Source organism: Coptis chinensis, chromosome 1, assembly GCF_015680905.1.
Source record: "Coptis chinensis isolate HL-2020 chromosome 1, ASM1568090v1, whole genome shotgun sequence".
Taxonomy (NCBI): domain Eukaryota; kingdom Viridiplantae; phylum Streptophyta; class Magnoliopsida; order Ranunculales; family Ranunculaceae; genus Coptis; species Coptis chinensis.
The window spans coordinates 83,804,447-83,825,010 of NC_141456.1; the positions used below are offsets into that span (position 1 = coordinate 83,804,447).

The 20,564-nt window shown below is 36.7% G+C and overlaps 1 protein-coding gene across 4 annotated transcripts in view; it reads left to right on the forward strand.

Moving 5' to 3' along the window:
- The window catches only part of LOC147525516 (uncharacterized), a 44,490-nt gene that overhangs the window by 10,965 nt on the left and 12,961 nt on the right, over window positions 1-20,564 (forward strand). For 3 of the 4 annotated variants that reach the window (XM_086607779.1, XM_086607789.1, XM_086607800.1), the window contains exons 11-19: window positions 624-712; window positions 794-877; window positions 10,157-10,231; window positions 10,313-10,360; window positions 11,105-11,200; window positions 12,667-12,896; window positions 15,091-18,635; window positions 18,830-18,906; window positions 19,647-19,730. In XM_086607779.1, coding sequence (XP_086463905.1) covers window positions 624-712; window positions 794-877; window positions 10,157-10,231; window positions 10,313-10,360; window positions 11,105-11,200; window positions 12,667-12,896; window positions 15,091-18,635; window positions 18,830-18,906; window positions 19,647-19,730 — 4,328 coding nt within the window. The remainder of the gene's footprint in view (window positions 1-623; window positions 713-793; window positions 878-10,156; window positions 10,232-10,312; window positions 10,361-11,104; window positions 11,201-12,666; window positions 12,897-15,090; window positions 18,636-18,829; window positions 18,907-19,646; window positions 19,731-20,564) is intronic. The other variant, XR_015221873.1, reaches the window with a different exon arrangement.

Here is a 20,564-nt window from a genome sequence, read left to right on the forward strand (position 1 = left end):
GAGACGTGTATGGCATGTCACATCTGCTGAGTATACACCATGTATAATAAACAATAAAAAGTAGATGTATACAGTAAAGGGGTGCTCTAACAATAAGTACATATAGAAATTTAGAATTGTTGGCATGTGTCTGATATGTGACATTAAAGGGACACTGGTTTAGCACACCCCTAAAATGTCAACAATTTGGGAAGGAGTTTGGAGCACTAGAGATGAAGGTGACATGTTTAGTGTTCTAGTGAAGAAATAAATAAGTTGATCTACAGAAGGAACAAATTAAATACGATGAGTGCTGGATTACGAATTGATTGAAGTGATAGCCATGGTTAATGTGCTTGGTCTGAAAATGAAACCAGCTTAGATGCCATATGTGTTGTTTTGGGGTTTATACTAACTAACTGGTGTTTTGCGGATTGCTGCTTTAGCCAATCACATTACATCAGCATTTTAGATTTCTATAAGGTTTATAGTAAATAACTTGTGTTTTGCGAATTGTTGCTTTAGCCAATCACATTACATCAGTATTTTAGATTTCTATAAGGTCTACGTAGTTGTGGTACAATTTTCTTTTTGGTTTCTTTATTTGATAATTGTATTGAATACACTGAATTTGGATTTTGTAGCACTCCGTCCTCCAGTTTTTCCTTCAAACCTTGTTGACAATGGTTTCTCACACTGGCAACAGCCCTTTGTGCAGCAGGCTGTATCTCAGGCAATTACAAATCTTATTTGTAATTTTCATTCCACCACTTTTATGTTAAACTTAAGAGCGAACATTAGATTTCTATTTCAGATTGTTGCGGCCTCATCTTCATCAGTGTATTGTCCTCTACTTCATGCTTGTGCTGGCTACTTATCTTCGTTTTCGCCGTCACATGTATGTTACTTTTGATCCCTAATTCCCTACCATGTGTATTCATTATATCATTTGTCTTTTGTATTATTTGCACTTCATATATGTTGGTTTACAAAAGCTCTTTGGGTACAACTGTCAACGGTACAAGTCTTTTACACCTCGGATTCAACATGAAGTACATTGATGACTCCATTGAATCAATTATTATTATTATTATTATTCTTTTTTATTTTTTTGTATTCTTTTTTTTTTTCCGATAAAATTTAAGTTTGGTAAAGCTTTGGGTACAACTATGTATTATTCCATACTAGTGAATGCCCGTGCCAGTCGGCACCCTAGACACATTGCTTTTGAACAACACCCCAAAAGACCATCTCTATAGTAGCATTGGATCGATAATATAACCATTTCCAATAGTTTTATACTTCATAATCATTTCATACGCATACTCAAGTGAGCTTAATTATTGCAATTCTATACATTTCATTTCTCACAAACCAACTCATTACATATACCCTTACACATTCATTAATTCAATACATATCAGAATGAGGAAAATAAGGGGAGAGAGTCTTCAATTAAGAGTATCAAAAATAAAAAAATCCAGCAGTCTCTTTTGTATTTTCAACATTTCAAAAACCTAAATCCTGTCATAACATCCAATTGGGTATAGTTTCAAAAACCTATCAACATTTCAAAGACTTTAACTAAGAAGTCGCGACCTAAGATACGCCCGTTAATATGTTGATATAGTTGTACTCATAAACAATCAATATAATGATAGATATGTAACTGGATAAATATATATATGTGTGGGTGTGTGTAAAAAAAAACAATTTCGTTACTCGGGACTATGTTCAAGTGATACAAAGTGAAATCACATAATAATATTTCATACTGTTATGACAAATAGTATTTCATACTGTTATGACACAGTGAAATCACATAATAGTATTTCATACTGTTGCAATTTGCTCTTTCACAGCCCAAATTCGCTCTTTCACCATGATTGCCTAGGAAGGAAATTATGCATAAAGTTAAATGGTATCATAACTGAAATGACGGTTTAATAAGGGGAGTCCTAAGAACAAAAACGGGTGAAATATTATATTTGGAATATTGGTTTAAGGGAGCTCTAACCAACTTCTGTGAAACTCAAAAAGCTCATGAATATTCTCCTGAACAAAACCACACAACTACAGGCCTTATTGTAAGCTATTGACTCCAATCCTCTCACTTGGAAGTAAAAAATAAAATTCAAATACTGCCTAAAAAAATGGTGTTGACTAATAACATGAAGTAAAACAGTTTGCCAAATCTATGTTTTTCTTTTTTCTATTCAGGTTTGATATATAATTGACAAATATCTAACGAAAACAGCACCAATATAAAGCAGTCCAAAGCAATAAACAAATATATAAAGTAATGGTAGATAGTGAGAAGTGTACTGAGAGAATCAAGCCAGCTACGAAGTACGAACCTAAGCCTGGTAAATATATAACTAAGAATATGTGACCGATAAAATCAAAAGTTTTTGGGATTTGGGGATTTTGGAATCGAGTTGATAAGGGGAGTTCGAGTGCTTGACGATGAGGTGAGAAGATGGGTATAAAACCCCAACGAAAAGGTAGAAAAGAAAACATTCAATGACATCAATCACTTGGGATAAAACTCAATATAATCAACACAATATATTCAACACCAACGATATAGAGAAGAATATAAATCAACTTATGCTAGCGCTTGGGATAAAATACAATATATTCAACACCAATGATCTGAAGACTATAAATCAACTTATGCAAATAATAAGTCATATTTCATCAGAAATTTTAACGGAAATCTCAGCAAAAGAATTTTGGACCGCAAGCTCCCAACCCCTGGTTACATCCCAAGTCCCACTCGACTATTTCTTCACTATTAAAGGGAGCGGCAAACAACAATACCTCCTGGAATCCTCCGTGCTTTTTTAATGAATCAATCAACCTAGTAACAATGTAATCAACTTATTTTTATGCCCAAAAACTTTCCAAACTTATTAGTCTTTAACCATATCATGCATACACAGAGATCCCCGATCTCACTTAAAATTATATAATTTAGCCTATAGCTCAATGAGGAAGGAAAACCATTCCAACGAATAAACTACCAGTAATGGCAAAGTAATGCGCTTTTCGACAACAAGCACAACACCTTCTTTAGTCGACAGCAACCACTACACAAAAGACATATAAAAATCATAATTTGACACCATTTCTTAAACAATGAAAATAAAGTTATATATACCTTGATTGCTTCAATATTCAACTTGAAACTGACCAAGGTTAAAGTCAAAATTAAAGTAATGGTTTCAAGCCTTTCTTTTTGATTTTCGAGAGATGAGATTATAGGGTTTAATTTTCGAGAGAGGAGATTTGGGGCAGCGTCGATTTGGGAAGAACCGATGGTTTAAAACCATTTCTTTAGAAGTGACGAAAGTTAGGGTGTAGAGTTAATTCCCCAAAAAAAATTCGCATACGGTGAGTTAATCGCATACGGTGAATTGAACCGCGACTTGGCATGAATAAAATTTTGCATACAGCGCACAACAACCATTAGATTTTCCTCAAACAGATCTGGACCGTCCTTTGTGTGTTATTTTGTCTTTAGTGAGAAAAAAAAAAACCCTATCTTATTAGATAGATGTTTACCTTTCTTTGTTTATGATACCTATGGGTGTGGCTAGACACTTTGTAAAGCTTTCTAGGGATATGCATTCATGTGGGGTGTCGAGGTTAGTGTTTATACCAAATAAGATCAAAACACAAAGTGGTGACGAAAAAGATGGCTAATGTATAAAAGTAATGAGAAAGTGATGTTGATGGTGAGACCATACCTTTACGGTTGCCTAGATGAAATCAAGTCTCAAGAACGTTGTTTTTTGTAAGAAATAACAGTGTTTATATTGTAGGGTAGAGATTTCTTGAGCTGAATTGTAATTGTACACGACTCTTAATTCAGGTTTATATCCTTATTAAGAAACTGTTTCAGCACTAATTTGTCTCTAACACAACGAGAGCTATGATGCATGGATACTGGTTCGGGAACCGATACGGGATTTTTAAAATTTTAGGATACGGGTACGGCAGTCGGGTATGGCTATTTTCTGTTATTAATATTATTTTACAATAAATTCTTTTTTCATAATGGACCTTCTGTTGTTATAAAAAGACATAAAAGGGGCCTGAAAGTCGGTATTAAATGGGTAAGATATGTTTTACAAGCCTTAGATCTTTGTAATGGGCCAGATTTGTGGTACAGGCTTTAGTTCATTGTAATGGGTTAGATTTGTTGTACAGGCTTTAGTTTCTTATAATGGGCTTCAATGGGCTGACTTAAACAAAGGGCTCATATACCCATTAATGTGGTCACGTGTTCCTTAATGTGTGGCTGCGTGCAACACGCATGTGTACAGGTTGTCTTTTGGTTGACCACCATAAAACATTCAATAGTCTCTCACTCTCTCTCCACCATTATCGGGCTGAAAGAAACAAAAAAGGTAAGAAACAGATCTAGATCTCTTCCTTTTCTTCTTTCAATCTTCCTTATCTTCTTTCCCCCATCCGCCTTTTTTTTTAAAGATTCGTGTTAACTAAGCTGTATCAGTGCCGTATTCCGTACCTGTATCGGTGTCGTACTGGTGTCAACCCGGTATTACAACAAAAGTGCCGTAGTGCCGTATCCGTGCATCATAGAACGAGAGTAGTATAATGATGATTGCACTAAAACAGAAGAAATTTATAGGTTAGGAGTGATAAAACTGAACCAAGAGATTGGTTGCCTACATACCCAAGATCTATTTTTCTCAGAATCAAGTTTCAACGTAGTTCCTTGTTGTGAGAGAGAATGTTTTTTTTTTATGAATTGAATTGGTAGAGAAAGTAGAGTCTATGGAGGACTTGTCTTGTTAAATGATTAAAGATTTGATTTCTTATAGATTTGTCTTTATCTAATTGAATAATGAACCTGGACATATGAAAGAATAAACCAATTATTGGATGGGCTAGGGTGGCTTAACTGCTAGACTAGGCCTAGTATTGGGCTGGATTCGTGGGCTTAATGAGCCACAAAGTAGGGGTCTATACAGAAACGAATCGGGACATAGATTAAAGAAATGAATGGCAAGCCATGTGGCTAGGTTCAACCCTATACACATGAGTGAATTGGTATTTGAATCGTTCAGCCTGATAATATTGCAAATTTGGGCCTTAGCCCTATTGTTTAAGCAAATAAAGTGCAAGAAAAATAGTCTATGAGGATATAATTGGCACAAAGTATCTTGAGAATGTAATCAAGCTTTTCTCGTAATGGAAAGGGGTAAGGGGGGACCTTTCTAGCAACCTTGCTTATCCATAAATAAATAAAAAAAAAATTAAGCAAATAAAGTGGGGATCCCTACCGATGGACGTTTGCCACGAAGGTGGGTATCGATACAGTTAGGAAGATAAAGATGTAAAGGAAGAAGATTGCTTGGGGCGGATGAATCGAGCCTTGTTAGCAAAGTCGAGATACAGGATAAAAGAGGGACATTTGTGGTAGAGAATGGCGGTGGATGAGTACAAGGAGGGGAAAACAAGTGGTCTTTGAAAATCCCAAGAAATCCCTTTGAGAGGACTTTCTTGAGGGCAATAGCAAGTGGTTGGGACAAATTTAATTAAAGTGTGACTTCGTATCTTTCTGGTGAGACCATTTCCTTTTGGAAGGATGTTTGGGTGGGGTAGACGCACTAAAAGTGTAGTTAAGTGACATCTACAACGTTGCTTGCAAGATTAACGCTTTGGTGTTGATTATATGGAGAGGGATGATGGAGGGTTAGGGTGGACTGTCTCCCTTAGAAGAGGTCTCGATGATTGGTGGCTGAAGAACTTTGAGAACTTTTTGGATTCCATTTACCAAATGAGAAATAGTCTTGGGGAGGTGAGCTCAAAAAAGTTGATATCGGAGGAGAAAAATGGAATCACAATGAAACCTTCTTACTTGATCTCAGCCAAGAAATATGTTTTTCGAAATCTTAGGGCTACAAAGAGAATTATTGAATTTTTATATAAAAGAACTTGGGAAAAGTTTTATTCCATTTTAAGTACCATTCTTTTGTTGGCTTACTTCATTTCTTGGGAATTGAGAATGATCTAACAAATTAATATCCTTAATCGAAGGGGCATGAATCTTCTAAAGTTTTCCTATTGTGTAAGGGGTGGAGGGAAGTATTGGTCATCTTCTTGTGAATTGTTCTCTAGCTATTGACTCTCCTATTCATTTCGTAAACCTTGAAACCCTATAAAACATAAGAGTGGCTTTGGTCAAAGGAATTGATTTTGGGTCCATTGTCTAGTATGGTTGAGTGGTTAATTGATACTATCCCAACTGCAGTTGTGGGGACTCTATGGCGAAGAGAATCCTCAGGATCTTCAAGCATAAGGAGAAGGATTTTCGAGCATAAAGAGAAGGAATCACAAGATAATAAAATTGGTCAAAGATGTGTATTTTGATTAGGCTGACGCTTGTTTAAGCTTTCAGCGTGTTATTATGTTTTTATATGTGATGGAGGCACTCTTGTTTGATTTTCGATGGGATGATTAGTTGCATCGTGATTTTTTTATAACTTGTAACACCCCCAAACCCGCGAGAAAACTTGGTTTAAAAAAAAACCCCGAAAAGAACAAGTGGGTTAAGAACCTGATTGTGAGTGGCGAGTGGTTTCAAATATTTTGGAATTGAAAATCTGGATAGAGATTTTTCTGTTTGTGTGGGACTTGGACTCTGGACTCCAATGCCGTAAATGCTCTATATATACAGGGAGTAACTCTCAAGGACAAAAAGGAAGAAAAAATCACTCTCAAACTCACCTTTTTTTTTTATTATCACTCACAAGGACCTGGTAGATTTTAGGACAAGTATACTTTTGACACGAAATAAAAAAATAGCCCGACTCAACCAAAACGACCCGGCGTATATAGTATGAACAATCGTTGTTCATACCTCAACATGAGCTATGAAAAATCTTTGTTCATACCTCAACATAGTGTATGATTAGTGAGAACACCTATTCGAGTATGAACTATTTGGGGTATGAACAATCATTGTTTATACTTCAACATAATGTATGGTCAGTAAGAACACCTGTTGGAGTATGAACAATCATTGTTTTTATCTATTTGGGGTATGAACAAACAGTTTGTTCCATCAACATAATATATGATCAGTAAGAACACCTATTGGAGTATGAACACTCATTGTTTGTACATATTTGAGGTATGAACAACATGAGTTATGAACAATCATTGTTCATTCCTTAACATAATGTATAATCAATAAAAACACCTATTGGAGTATAAACAATCATTGTTTATAGATTGTTCATACTTAAACAATTATTGTTCATACCTCAACATGAGCTATGAACAATCTCTATTCATACCTCAACATAATATATGAGGTATGTTCACTTATTTGGGGTATGAACAAACACTATTCATACGTGAGGAGATATGAACATTCACTGTTCATACCAAAATGACAGAAAGGGTAAAATTGGAAGATATTAATTTCAAATCTGGCTTATTTGTCCTTAAAGGTTATTTTCACCCAAAATTGGGTTTCCGGGTTATTTCGAAAAAAAGGTGTCCTTGAGAGTGATTTTGGCCTGGAATTGGTCCAGAGGACCAATTTCTTGCTATATATATTGGACCTACATGAGCTATGAACAATCTCTATTCAATACCTCAACTTAATGTATGAGGTATGCTCACTTATTTGGAGTATGAACAAACACTGTTCATACATGAGGAGATATGAACATTCACTATTCATAGCAAAACGACAGAAAGGGTACAATCAGAAGATATTAATTTCAAATTTGGGTTATTTGTCCTTAAGGGTTATTTTCACTTGAAATTGGGTTTCCGGGTTATTTCGAAAAAAATGTGTCCTTGAGAGTGATTTTGGCCTGGAATTGGTCCTCTGGACCAATTTCTTGCTATATATATTGGACCTACTCCACGAATTAAGGGCTGATTTTTGGGAGAGAAAATCTGGATAGAGCCACTCGGCCCACTCCATTGAAAAATTGGACCTACATTACGTATTAATGTATTAAGGGCTGTGTTTTTTTGCGGAGATAACCTTCTCACCATGAAGATCATCCTCACGAAAATAATCAGCTCATTTGAAAATGTATAACATCATCAAAATTTGTGCTCAGGTTTTTATGATTAATCTAACAGTCCACAATTCTCTTAACTCTTTTGATATGGCTAAAACTATTCAAACGAGCTGATTTCTTGGGAGTGTGATATTCATGGGAAGGAGGTTATCTCCACAAAAAATCAGCCCTTAATTTGTGAGGTAGGTCAATTTTTTTGATGGGATTGTAAGTGGGATTGTAAATAAGGGAGAGGCTCCCCTTTCTTTCTCTCTCTTGCTCTATGTATATAAGGGAACTGTTTTTTATCAACAGATTTTTTGAATTAGCTTCCAAATTACTGGACTTGGGGGAATTCAAACAATTCTTCGGGAAAAGCGTGAGATAGAGATTTTTTCTTCTTCTTTGCTGAACACAAAGTGGTGGGCTGTTTGCTGGGTTGACTCCCTCGTGCGAATTCGTAAGAATAAGAGACAACATAAAAATTGGTGAAGAAGGGAAGGAGACAAGCATAGCTTGCTAAGTTGGTTAACTTGGGCATGGAGAAATTCGGTCTGGTGATACGTGATAGCAGGAAAGAGAAAGAGAAGAGATGGGTGGGGGGGTTGGCATGATTTCTCATTCCAATTTTACCTCTATTTTGTCTTTTTAGTCATCTAGTGGCTTAGATTGTGTGTGTGATGGGAGTGGCTCTATCCCTTGTTATATGAACTGTACTTTAGAGTGACTCCAATTGACCTCCACAACCAAAAGTGGACTTATTTGATGAATTGATATCTGATTTTTGGTGAAGTTAGCTAAGTAATATTGACATAGATACGTGTGTCTACATCCGACACAGATATGAAGTGTCTGACACAGCGAAATATAAAAAATTGAGGTATATTACATACCATACGTGTCCGTGTGTCCGACACGGGCACATGGATATGTATCCAACGGATTATATTGAAATGTGGGCGTGTCCATGTAACATATGAAGTTAGTGTTCCCATACATGCTAATCAACTTTTTCAACTTTTGACTATGTTCTTCAAATGATCTTTATTGTGGAGAGAACATCTCCACCAAAAATCGGTCACCAATTCATTGTTTTTCTTGATGGAGTTCTTTTGGAGTTCGTATAGTTCTCCCTAGCCTTACTTTTGACTTACCTCCACAGCCTTTCTCATAAAAGTGCTTCATTTTTCTGAGGTGATTGGCAATTTTTGTCCTCTGTGCATGAGAGATGGGGAGTCTGTGAATCATATTCTCTTGTTGTGTCCTTTCTCTTGGAAAATCTGGTGCTCTTTTTTGTTCGATTCTGGTATCTCTTAGGTGTTTCCTGGTTCGGCGAAGAAGGTATTAGCCTCATGGAACTTGAGGGTCCATTCTCAGAAGGGATGCTGTCTTTGGAGCATGCTTCCTTTTGCAATACTATCATTACTATGGTCTATGGTTGGAAAGGAATAATAAACTTTTGGAAGCTACTATGATGTCTATGGGGAAGGTGGTTTTGGCCACCAAAGAGCTGCTGTTTTTCTGGTTGAAGTGCACAACGAGTTTCGAGACATCCCTTTTGAGGCTTTCGTGTGCAGATGGGAGTCCATTATGAGCTGATGGCAGATTTTTCTATGTTTTATCTTCTCGTTTTCCATTGTACAATTACTATAGGATATCTCATCCAATTTCTTTTCAATATATATCCAAACACTATACTTAAGCGGTAAAAAAAAAGTGCTTCATTCATGGAAACTAACTATTAGTACCCTGAATCTCCCCTCCTCCTTGGTGAGTCAGTCTATCCCATCTCGCCCAGTTGGATGTCACTACTCCCCCCAAATAATTCTTCCAAATACCATTTCTAATTGATCAACCACAACATTGGGAAGAAAGAAAGAGTATAGTTGGGAATTTGGTTTAAAGTGGACTTTAGCAAGTTTATCTTCCCCTTTCAGTTTATACCGTCAACCAACGTTCCACTGGTTTGACACCTTCTCAAACATCTCCATCGATATTGTCTAAGAATTTCTTTTAGCCCCAAAGGCAATCCGTAGTAGGTTAATGAAAAATTATCCACCTCAAATTATTTTCATTTGGACTTGGAAAATAAATAACTCTTATCTAAAATGCATTGTCAGGCAAAGGCAGCCTGTGTTCTGATTGATTTGTGCTCTGGGCCTCTGGCACCATGGATATCTACTGTGATTGCAAAGGTTTGTCTCATCTTTGTGCCTGTAAATGTTTTTTAATACTATTCTAGTTTTACTATTGACTCACTACTGACTCTAATACAGGTTGACCTAACAATTGAGCTTTTGGAGGAACTTTTGGGCACTATCCAAGTGTGTTTACTGTTCTCCTGTTGCTAAATTTTATTTATTCAATTAAATTGATTTTGTTTTTTTGTTTCACACTTCAACCTTTGTTGTGAAAGGCACGCCAAGTGCCGCAGTGCCCAACTGCCCAAGACTGCATTTTTTTGTGAAAAACGTCCCAGGTTGTTGTCAAATGCATTGCCGAGGTGGCCCGTGGGGCTACTTCTGAAAAGTAGTGCCTTGTGCCTCGTCTCACCTTAACAACATAGACTACAAGTTTCATATAATGTCCAGTTTTTGTCCTTTTAACCTCCTGTTAGGATGCATAAGTTACTTTTCTTCGTCGACGTCTGCATGTTGGCAAACTTTGAATTACGAATTTTCTAGTTTTAGGGCTATTTGGATAATCGGATTGAAAAAGGTTGATCTGGTAATGCAAGAATTCAACGCCAATGAAAGTAGCTGTTTTTTCTTTTTCTTTTTTTTTGATCGGTAAAATTCAATTTTATCCATTCAAATTTGAACCAATGTACATCTGCATATTACAATTACATAAGTGATCGTAGGTAGCAAGAAGCTACTAGATCCTTTCTGAAAGACTTAATTAACCAATTGATGTTTAGATGATTTATCACTTTGAAACGTTGAGACTAATTACATCTTTGTGATGATTCTGTCCTTTGGGTAAAAAATGTCGTGTCTACACGTAAGTTATCTTACTACTTGTTGATATTTTTCTGTGTCATCTTGTTGTTTGCGTGCATGTTTCAGGGTGCTCGCTATTCTGTCAATCGTGCTCAAGCTGCTCTAAAATACATCATTTTGGCTTTGTCTGGGCATATGGATGATGTATTACCGCGATATAAGGTTTGGTATTCTTATTCGGATATTTTAGGTTTTGGTCATACTAATAGTGTGGTAATTAGAATTTGGTCCACGAAAGCTTAAATATTAGACTTTAGTCCTAGTTCTGCTAGTTGACCATCAGTCCACTCAGTTGACTATGGTCAAGCTGCTTGTTGTTTTGATATGGCCAGAATACCCGAGTGTGCCTTTCACGTGTTTTACTAGTTGAATAATTTATTAGACACGTGTCACTATATGCATAGTTCTTAGAATCTTAAACATGTGACCCTTAGATTTGTTTGATTTCGCGCATCTCGATAATGTTATTTGATTTTGGTATCCTTTTACTCAACTCGACAATGTTGTTTGATTTCACACACCTTCTCTGTTCATCAGAACTCAGAGCGCATGCTTCAACACTCAAAACCCAACAACTCAAGTTCTCTCATCACCGATCTAGTTTCATGATTGGTTATGTTCATAACTGCTTTAGTTTCATGTATCTCATCACCATTAGATTGGTTGGGTTTTTATTTGAACTTCAGAGTTCAACCTGTTTTTTATTTTGGTTATTTGAATTTTGGTTTTGGTGATCAGGGAATGCAAGTTATTTGGTTTTTGATTTTGGTTATTTGAACTTTAGTTTCGATAACAAACTGATGAACTAAGCTTAGTTCCAATTTCCAAGACAACTGCCCAAAAACATAAAGCATTGAAACCCACTGGTTTATGAGAGATTTGATGTTTAATAGTAGGAGGGTGAGTTGATTGGTGGGTACGTATGCGGACTGTTTGGATGTGTTGCTCTAGTATTTGGTTGATGGAAACGGGTGAAAGTGGATAGTAAATGGGTTTGTCTCAACCCACTTGTAATTATTGGGCTTCGATACGTTGTTGGGCTTCTTTATGTTATTGGACCAAACTTGAGATCTGTAAAATGAAATATCAACTATTGGATGTTGTAAGATCTCAATAACCCAATTGCGGGTGGGCACATGGCAAACCAAACACTATGAACTTAATTATTTTCTCTCTATTCGTCGAGATTCTAATTGTCAAAGATCAAGATCGAAGGACAGATCTTGTATAGGGATATTCTCGCCATATTCAAAAGGCAAACAGATTGACCATGGTCAACTTGGCACTGACGAACTAGGACTAAAGTCTAGTCTAATATTTAAGCTTTTGTGGACCAAAATCTAATTACCGCACTAATAGTAGGACCAAATCTCTCCCCCCCCCCCCTGTGTTTTTTGTCTTTGCTTTTTCAAGAAATGGTTGCTCTCTTCTAGTCTTTATGGTTGTAAAGACTCATCATAAGTAGAACTGTAAAAGTAAGATAGTAGTTGCTCTGTTATCATAAAGGTTTCACTTCTAGGTACTCATCAAGCATGTTTTTAGGTGTTAGAATTTCCCAAATGCAAATTTCACGTTGTAGCTATTACAGTTCTTGTATCCAATTGAGGTTTTTTTTGCAAAACTTACAGGAAGTTAAGCATAAAATACTTTTTCTAGTGGAAATGCTAGAACCGTTTCTTGATCCTGCAATAACTATTGTGAAGAATACAATAGCTTTTGGAGATGTTTCGACCATTTTCTTGGAGAAGCAGGAGCAGACATGTGCCCTTGCACTTAATGTCATCCGTACAGCTGTGAAGAAGCCTGCTGTTCTTCCATCATTGGAATCTGAATGGAGGCGCGGATCTGTTGCTCCTAGGTAATTCTTTATTGTCTTAATTTAAGTTCTAAATGACGGGGTAAAAATAGTTTTCCTTGCTAATGATATGATCTTTTTTCAGTTTTGTTAGGAAAGCTATAGCATATTAACGAGAGACTGATGTAACCTTAGAATTTTAGTTAAATATTCTCTTCAGCTTTATACGTACTAGAGGAATTTGCACATTGTTGCCTTTGTGTGGTCTTCAATGAGAGTAAATCTTTAACCATGTATCCAAGTTTCAGTGAGAAACATGCAATCAGATTAGAGGATATAGTTTTTAGTAAAATGTATGATATTCAATTATATGATTATGCAATTGCATTACATGTTCCACCCTTCCTTTGTTCTTTTGCTAAATCGCTACGGATGAGATGATTGTGTATGGCATTTCATTAAATGTGCAGTAGCTAATGTCTCATTGTAAGTCGTCAAACAATATTAGGAAGATTTACTCCATATAAGAAAAAATTAATTAAAATTCCGAGACCACAATGTTAGGAAGATTTACTCCATATAAAAAAAGATTAATAAAAAATCCTTGACCACAACAATAGATAATGTGTCCCCATCATGCCATCCAATAAGACAAGACTTTTGCCATGGCATCCATCTCGATCGATATACTTCCAATGTGCAGTTTTTTTTTTTCTTCATTCACCCCATTAGGTATCAATGGTTGTAACTCATCAACATATCGATGGATGGATAACTCTGTCTAGAATAAGAACAAAATTTCTTGTTTAGAAATTGAAGAGGGAAAAGATAAATCTTAATTTGCTTGAGTTCATAACTAATCTTTATCCATAATTTTTTTAATATTAATTTAATCTCTAAACCTAACAGGAGCAACCTAATAATGGAGGAAAGCAACAGATAATGGACAAAAGGCAACGGATGAAAAAACGCATGAATTGAGAAGAAGTATTATTTATATTTTTTTCCCAGTAATGAGGAAAAGAAGGAACGGAAGAACATAATTTGTTGTTAACGGAACAAGGAAAAGGAAAAGGAAAAGGAAAGGAAGTCGTTTAGAGATGTGTCTCTCCACAATTTAAGTTGGTCGAATATCAAGGAAAGCCTAAATTACTTACATGTCCAAAGTATATAAAACTGAAATAATTGAGTTACATGTTATGAAAGGTGTATTCTTGGAAATAAAAAATCGCTGATAGTTATAAGAGTGCTCCTTGTCTATAGGGATAAAAATAAGTATGATCCGTGTCGATCACTCGTTTGGATACAGACACATTATGCATGAGATTTGAATTGAGGGTTCCTAATAAACCCTAAAAGACTAAGAACACAATGCATAGTCCCAATATGCCACTTGACGATGCACACATCTAAATATCTGTCTCGAGATGCGCAGAGGAAGGAGATGCGTGTCCGATGGTTTCTTCCTCTTCTGCCCACGTTATCGTGCTCAGATGATTTGAAACACCGTACGCAGTGTTTGGTAGACGAACTTGTTACCTAATCTTGTTGGAGTGGATCACTTTGACACGTTTCCAAAGTTAAACACTGTATCTGCGTAGATTATTCAATCAGTTTTTGTTTATCAAAGTCGTTTGTATCAATTAGATGTTAAAAAAGGCTTCCTTAGGCAGAGATTTCGTAGAGTATGTTGAGCAGCCTCTTTGTTTAGACACGTTCTGATGTGTGAAGAATGCCAATTAGGATGTTTTTGCATCCTACAAGGTTTTGGTTTGACAAGTCTTTTTTTATGTGTGAGATTTCCATCCCACTCAAGGTGTCTCCGACCTTGTTATATACTCCCAGGCCAGCCTCCTCTTTTTCTCATTCTGGACCTGTTTGAGTCTTAATGCCTGAGCTAGAGGGTTATGTATTTTTTCTGGGATGTCTAATTGGGCCCACTCTCTACAACTTGAGGTGTCCGAGCAATCCTTACACTGTCAATCATTTTCTGGTTACTCTCGTCTATCTCTTATATAATTGATGACATATATGAAACTTTTAAGCTCGTGATAACTGAGATAGTTTACAAAAAATATGCTTTTTCATTATGAAAATGTATCCCAATACTTAGGCAGGCCCATGCACAATTGCATGCTTCCATATATTTTTTTGAACTTCTTAAACTAAATTACTCAATACAAAATCTCATGTTATTTTGATGGCGTATTGTCTTTTCTTTCCATATTGGTGTTTATGTTGTGGATTTTTCTTGCAGCGTGCTTTTGTCAATTCTGGGACCAAACATGCCGTTGCCTCCTGAAATTGACCATTGCAAATGTCATGCCAATGAAGAAGTTGCGATAATTTTAACCACTTCTGTCCTTCGCCATGGGAGGTCCTCTTTAAAACCCAATTGCCAAGAAGAGCCTGATGGGAAAACAGAGTTTTCTGAAGCAGCAGTGAAGGTGGATCTTTTTGAAGATGCTGGTCTTTTGTTTGCCCCTCCAGAATTGAAAAGCACCCCTCTCAGGAGCCGTTCTAATTTTTTTGAAGGACACAGTCCTGATGAAAATAGTACACAATCTAATCCTATTGGTGTCACCACAGAAGGGAAATATCTAGTTGAAAGAGATACACCGGATGAATCTAAGAATGACTTAGTTTTGGATGTTGGTTTTGCTGTTGAATACTTTAACTTGCAGGCGGACTTTTTGCAACTTATAAATCATCGAGATTGTGAGCTTAGAGCTTCTGAGTTCCAGCGTTTAGCTTTAGAGTTGCATTTGCAAGCTGATATTACTCCAGAGGGCCATGATGCTTCTATTGATGCTTTCCTCTTAGCTGCGGAGTGCTATGTCAATCCATTCTTTATGATGGCCTTCAGGGATAATCCTAAGGCTATCAACCAGAGGAATGTCTGTGGAACAAGGATCCGTCAAAATTTCAATATTGTGGAGCTAAAAAAGGCTTGTGGAAAGAAGGGCACCGACTTGGAAGTGATATCTCATCTTGAAAGGAAAAGAGATGTAACTGTTCTTCAGATACTCCTGGAAGCTGCTGAGTTAGATAGAGAATATCACAGGAGGATCTCTTGTGGAGATCATTGCCCCTATGATACTGAAGGAGATGATGAAGGCTTACAAATATCAGTTGCTGATAAACAAACTGCAGATGCAGTCACCTTGGTTAGACAGAATCAAGCTTTGCTTTGCCGTTTTCTGGTTCACCGGTTACGAAGGGAACAGCACTCAATGCATGAAATTCTAATGCAAAGCTTATTGTTCCTGTTGCATTCTGGTACTGAGTTATTCTGTTCTCCTGATCATGTAATTGACATCATATTAGGATCTGCTGAGTATCTGAATGAGCTCCTATCTTCTTTCTATTATCAACTTAAAGAAGGCAATCTTCAATTAGATCCAGAGAAAGTATATGGAGTACAAAGACGGTGGGTTCTTCTTCAAAGATTAGTTATTGCTTCATGTGGTGGTGATGAAGGGCCAGAGTTTACAATTAACTTCCAGAATAGATTTCCATACAAGAGTTTGATTTCACCCACATCCTGGATGCAGAAAATACCTTCTTTTTCTTCGCATTCATGCGCTCTTGTTAGGTTTTTAGGGTGGATGGCAGTATCCCGTTATGCAAAACAGTATCTAAAGGAGCGGGTCTTCCTTTGCTCTAATCTAGAAGAACTTACACGTCTGCTGTCCATATTTGCAGACGAGCTTGCTCTGGCAGATGTTATAGTGAAAGAAAAAATTATGCAGTTGAGAGAGACAGATGGCCAGAAAGTTTCTCAGGTCAAGAAAGATTTTGAACTTAACGATCAATCAGATGGTGAGACATATTATCATGTGATTTACCCTGACCTACACAAGTTCTTTCCGAATATGAAAAAGCAATTTGATGGTTTTGGGGAGATTATTTTGGAGGCTGTTGGCTTGCAGTTGAAATCTCTTCCTTCACATGCCCTTCCAGATGTCCTATGTTGGTTTTCTGATCTCTGTCTATGGCCTTTCTCGAAAAAAGGAAAAAACCAACTTTGTACTGGAAGTACTTCTTATCATTTGAAAGGTTATGCTGCTAAGAATGCCAAAGCAATCATATTGTATGTTCTTGAAGCTATTATGGTAGAGCATATGGAAGCGATGGTGCCCGAAATACCTAGGGTGGTGCAAGTGTTGCTATCCTTGTGTAGAACCTCATATTGTGATGTGGCTTTTCTTGAATCTGTTTTGCGTTTGCTGAAGCCACTCATCTCATATGCTTTAAGAAAGATATCCAACGATGAAAAACTGTTGACAGATGAGTCTTCTTGTCTTAATTTTGAGTCGTTGTGTTTTGATGAGCTGATTAGTATTTTGAGGTGCAGAGATGAGACTCTGATTGATACATCAGAAAATCTATATTCGGGAGCACTGACAATTTTTATTTTGGGCGCTGTGTTCACCGACTTATCTTTTCGAAGGAGGAGGGAAATTTTACAGTCCTTAACGTTTTGGGCTGATTTCACTACTTTTGAGCCAGCATCTTCTTTCTATGACTATTTAAGTGCGTTTCTGGAAATTCTGGAGAGTTGTGACTTTGTATTGATGCAAACTTTACGAGACTTTGGTGTTCCTGTCGCTGTGCAAAAGCCTCATATATCTTCAATTAGTAGGACTCAAGGTTTGGATGATAATTCACAATTTTACTCTTGTTTTCTGGATGTTCTCTGCCATGATTCTTCTGCGAAGCTTTCAGATCAGCTGGAAGTTACTAATCATCGCGTTAGTCTCCCAAATAAAGAGTGTCATGCCATATCTGCTGAGGAATTTGACGAGTTCTCTAAATGTTTAGAGGATTTAGTTTTTAAACTTAATCCAACAATTGATCTCTGTTGGAAACTACATCATCAATTGACAAAAAAGCTAACTATTGTATCATCCAGGTGTTATATGCGCTCAAGGTGCTTGTCATCCGTTTTGCAGAACGTTTCTACTAACTCTGATGCTTTCACCGAAAATATTTCTGTAACCAACTCAAATGTTCATAACTCAATTCATTGGAGAAGTGGTCTTCAAGGTCTTGCTGGAGCTGTCATGACACTTCAAGAAAACCGTTGCTGGGAAGTGGCGTCCGTTATGCTTGATTATCTACTTGGTCTGCCTCAGTGCTTTTGTATGGATGATATGCTTGGGCCTATTTGTTCTGCAATTAAGTACTTCTGTTCTCATGCACCAAGACTTTCATGGCGCCTTCAGACTGATAAATGGCTATCAATAATATTTACTAGAGGTGTAGGTGGCCATCAAGAAGATGCAGATTCCTTAGTTGACCTGTTTTGCATGATGTTGGGCCATCCAGAACCTGAACAGCGGTCTATTGCATTGCAGCACCTCGGCAGAGTTGTGGGCCACGATGCTAATGATGAAGCATCGAAGATCCCTAATAGGTTTCTATATAAGTTTGTTCTCACTGATTTGGTGTTTTCTGTTCCTGAGACTGTGCTTTCTCTTCTGGTTTCAAGAACATGGGATAGAGTGGTTCTACTGTCATCATCTGATCCGTCAATGTTTTTAAGAATTCACGCAATGGCACTTCTAGTAAACTACATACCATTTGCTGAGCGTGAAAACTTGCAGTCTCTTCTGGGGGCAGCAGACAGTGTCCTACATGGGTTGGGAAAGTTTGCATATTCAGTGTGTGAGAGCCCACTAACAAAGCTTTCATTAACTCTTCTTGCAGCAGCCTGCCTATATTCCCCTGCTGAGGATGTTACTTTAATCCCTCAAAATGTTTGGAATAATTTGGAGACATTAGGAATGTCACATTCTGGTATTTTACTTATTCTTAATATCTTGTTATAAACTAAGGTTTTAGGGAATTTGAAGTTTAAACAATCTTCAGAGATATCTTCTCAACAATTTTCTGTTTTCTCTATTATTTTACTTTTTTCTTGCATTTTTATACCATTGTTAGTATTATTGTTGTTCTTATTAGTATTATTTTTGTGTTTGTGTTTGGTGTAGGACAGCTTGGAGATGTGGAGAAGAAGGCTTGTGCTGCCTTGTGTAAACTAAGAACAGAAGAGGATGATGCTAAAGTGGTATGTGGTTTATGATCTTGCATATATACACTATTTTTGCCCATTCCTATTAACATCCTCAATCTAGTGAGATTATCCCCGCTGAATATCTCATAATCACTCTGTTCAGCAATCAAGTCTATGTTCTTTCTACCTCTTATCTTACTATATTTTCGTTTTGTTAGAGTTCTAAGGGACATTTCCCAAGGGCGTCTAAAGTTGAGTAAGAGTGATGCTTCTAGGGTTCTAAACCCTTGATTTTAGTCCCGTATTGGTCTGTGTTATTAGGGATTTTTAGAAGCATGTTTGATTGCTATTTTGATGTTTATTGCTATTTTGATGTTTGTATAGTTTCTTATATAGTTGTGTGAGAAAAGTCTGAACTAATTAAGGCTGTATAGTTTTCTCTCCATTTCTCAGACTTTCTTCTTCTCATATTAAATAACTGAAAAATAGCTTTACTCCTTTTATCCTCCAGTCTTCTGCTATATTATTTTATAATGCAATTGTTCTACCTTTCTAAAATAAAAGAAAATAGACATTCTACACTTGGTATCTCTGATTCAGCGAAAGGTTCACCAAAAAACATTTAAATGATTTTTTTTGCCTTTGATAGCTTCAACATTCAAATTTTTTGGGACTCAGAAGTAAGACTACACATTTATCAGAGGGAAAACCTCTCCCACATGCAAAACTCCCCCCCAACACACACATATATACTTGAGTTCTGGTTTTTAATATAATGATTCACCTAACTCTAGGTCCTGAAGGAAGCGCTTGCATCAACTTCTGCATCAGAACGAGGTGACACGGACTTTGAAAGTACCCGTGAATCTATACTTCAGGTGAGAAGCACTGCAAAAATGCTTACACAAATGTGAATGGGTTATTGCCAACGTATTTCATGGTGTGATGATTTGAGTCCACTACTTCATTTGCTTTTTAAACAAATTATAAACATGTTTCATTATTGCATACCTTTGAGGGAGAGGGAGGGTGGAAAGAGAATCTAAATAGTAGAGTAATAAAGGTCGATTAGAAACTCCTGAAAAACAAATGGATGGTCCCACAGTTCAACATGTTTTCCCCCCATACTCTGGAACTGCTGTGACACCAATATACTTCTCCTAGACTCTTGTTCCTTGTTGACATGATACAACACTGGTACCGGTACTGGTAATATACTGGTCGTATATGTATACCTCACTCTCCATGATGAAGAAGAAGAGATATCAGAATAAACCATTTCTATAGTATTGGACTGTTCTTGTTGGCTCTTTTATACCCATAATATAATGTTTAAATCCACTTGATTATAATAACTTACTATAGGCTTACCATAAACAATAACTATAGGTCTTGAGTCCAGGGACAGACCCAGTGTATAAACAGGGTATTCAAGTGAATACCCTCAAGTTTGCCCAAAAGAAAAAGTAGTAGGCTTAAATGCATAATATTTAACTTGGCCCATTAGTTCACAAGTTATTTTTAACATTTTGGATCATGGACTCTGTAACGTAGGTCAAGTCCACACTTTTACTCCAATGAGTAATTCATTTTGTTTTTTTTCCAATAAACTTCCCAAACTTTCTCAATTTCTCAATCACCTCCTCTATTATTTGGACCTTTTCTCGGATTCATTTCTCAAACCATCTCGAATTCTCGATTCAATTTCTTGC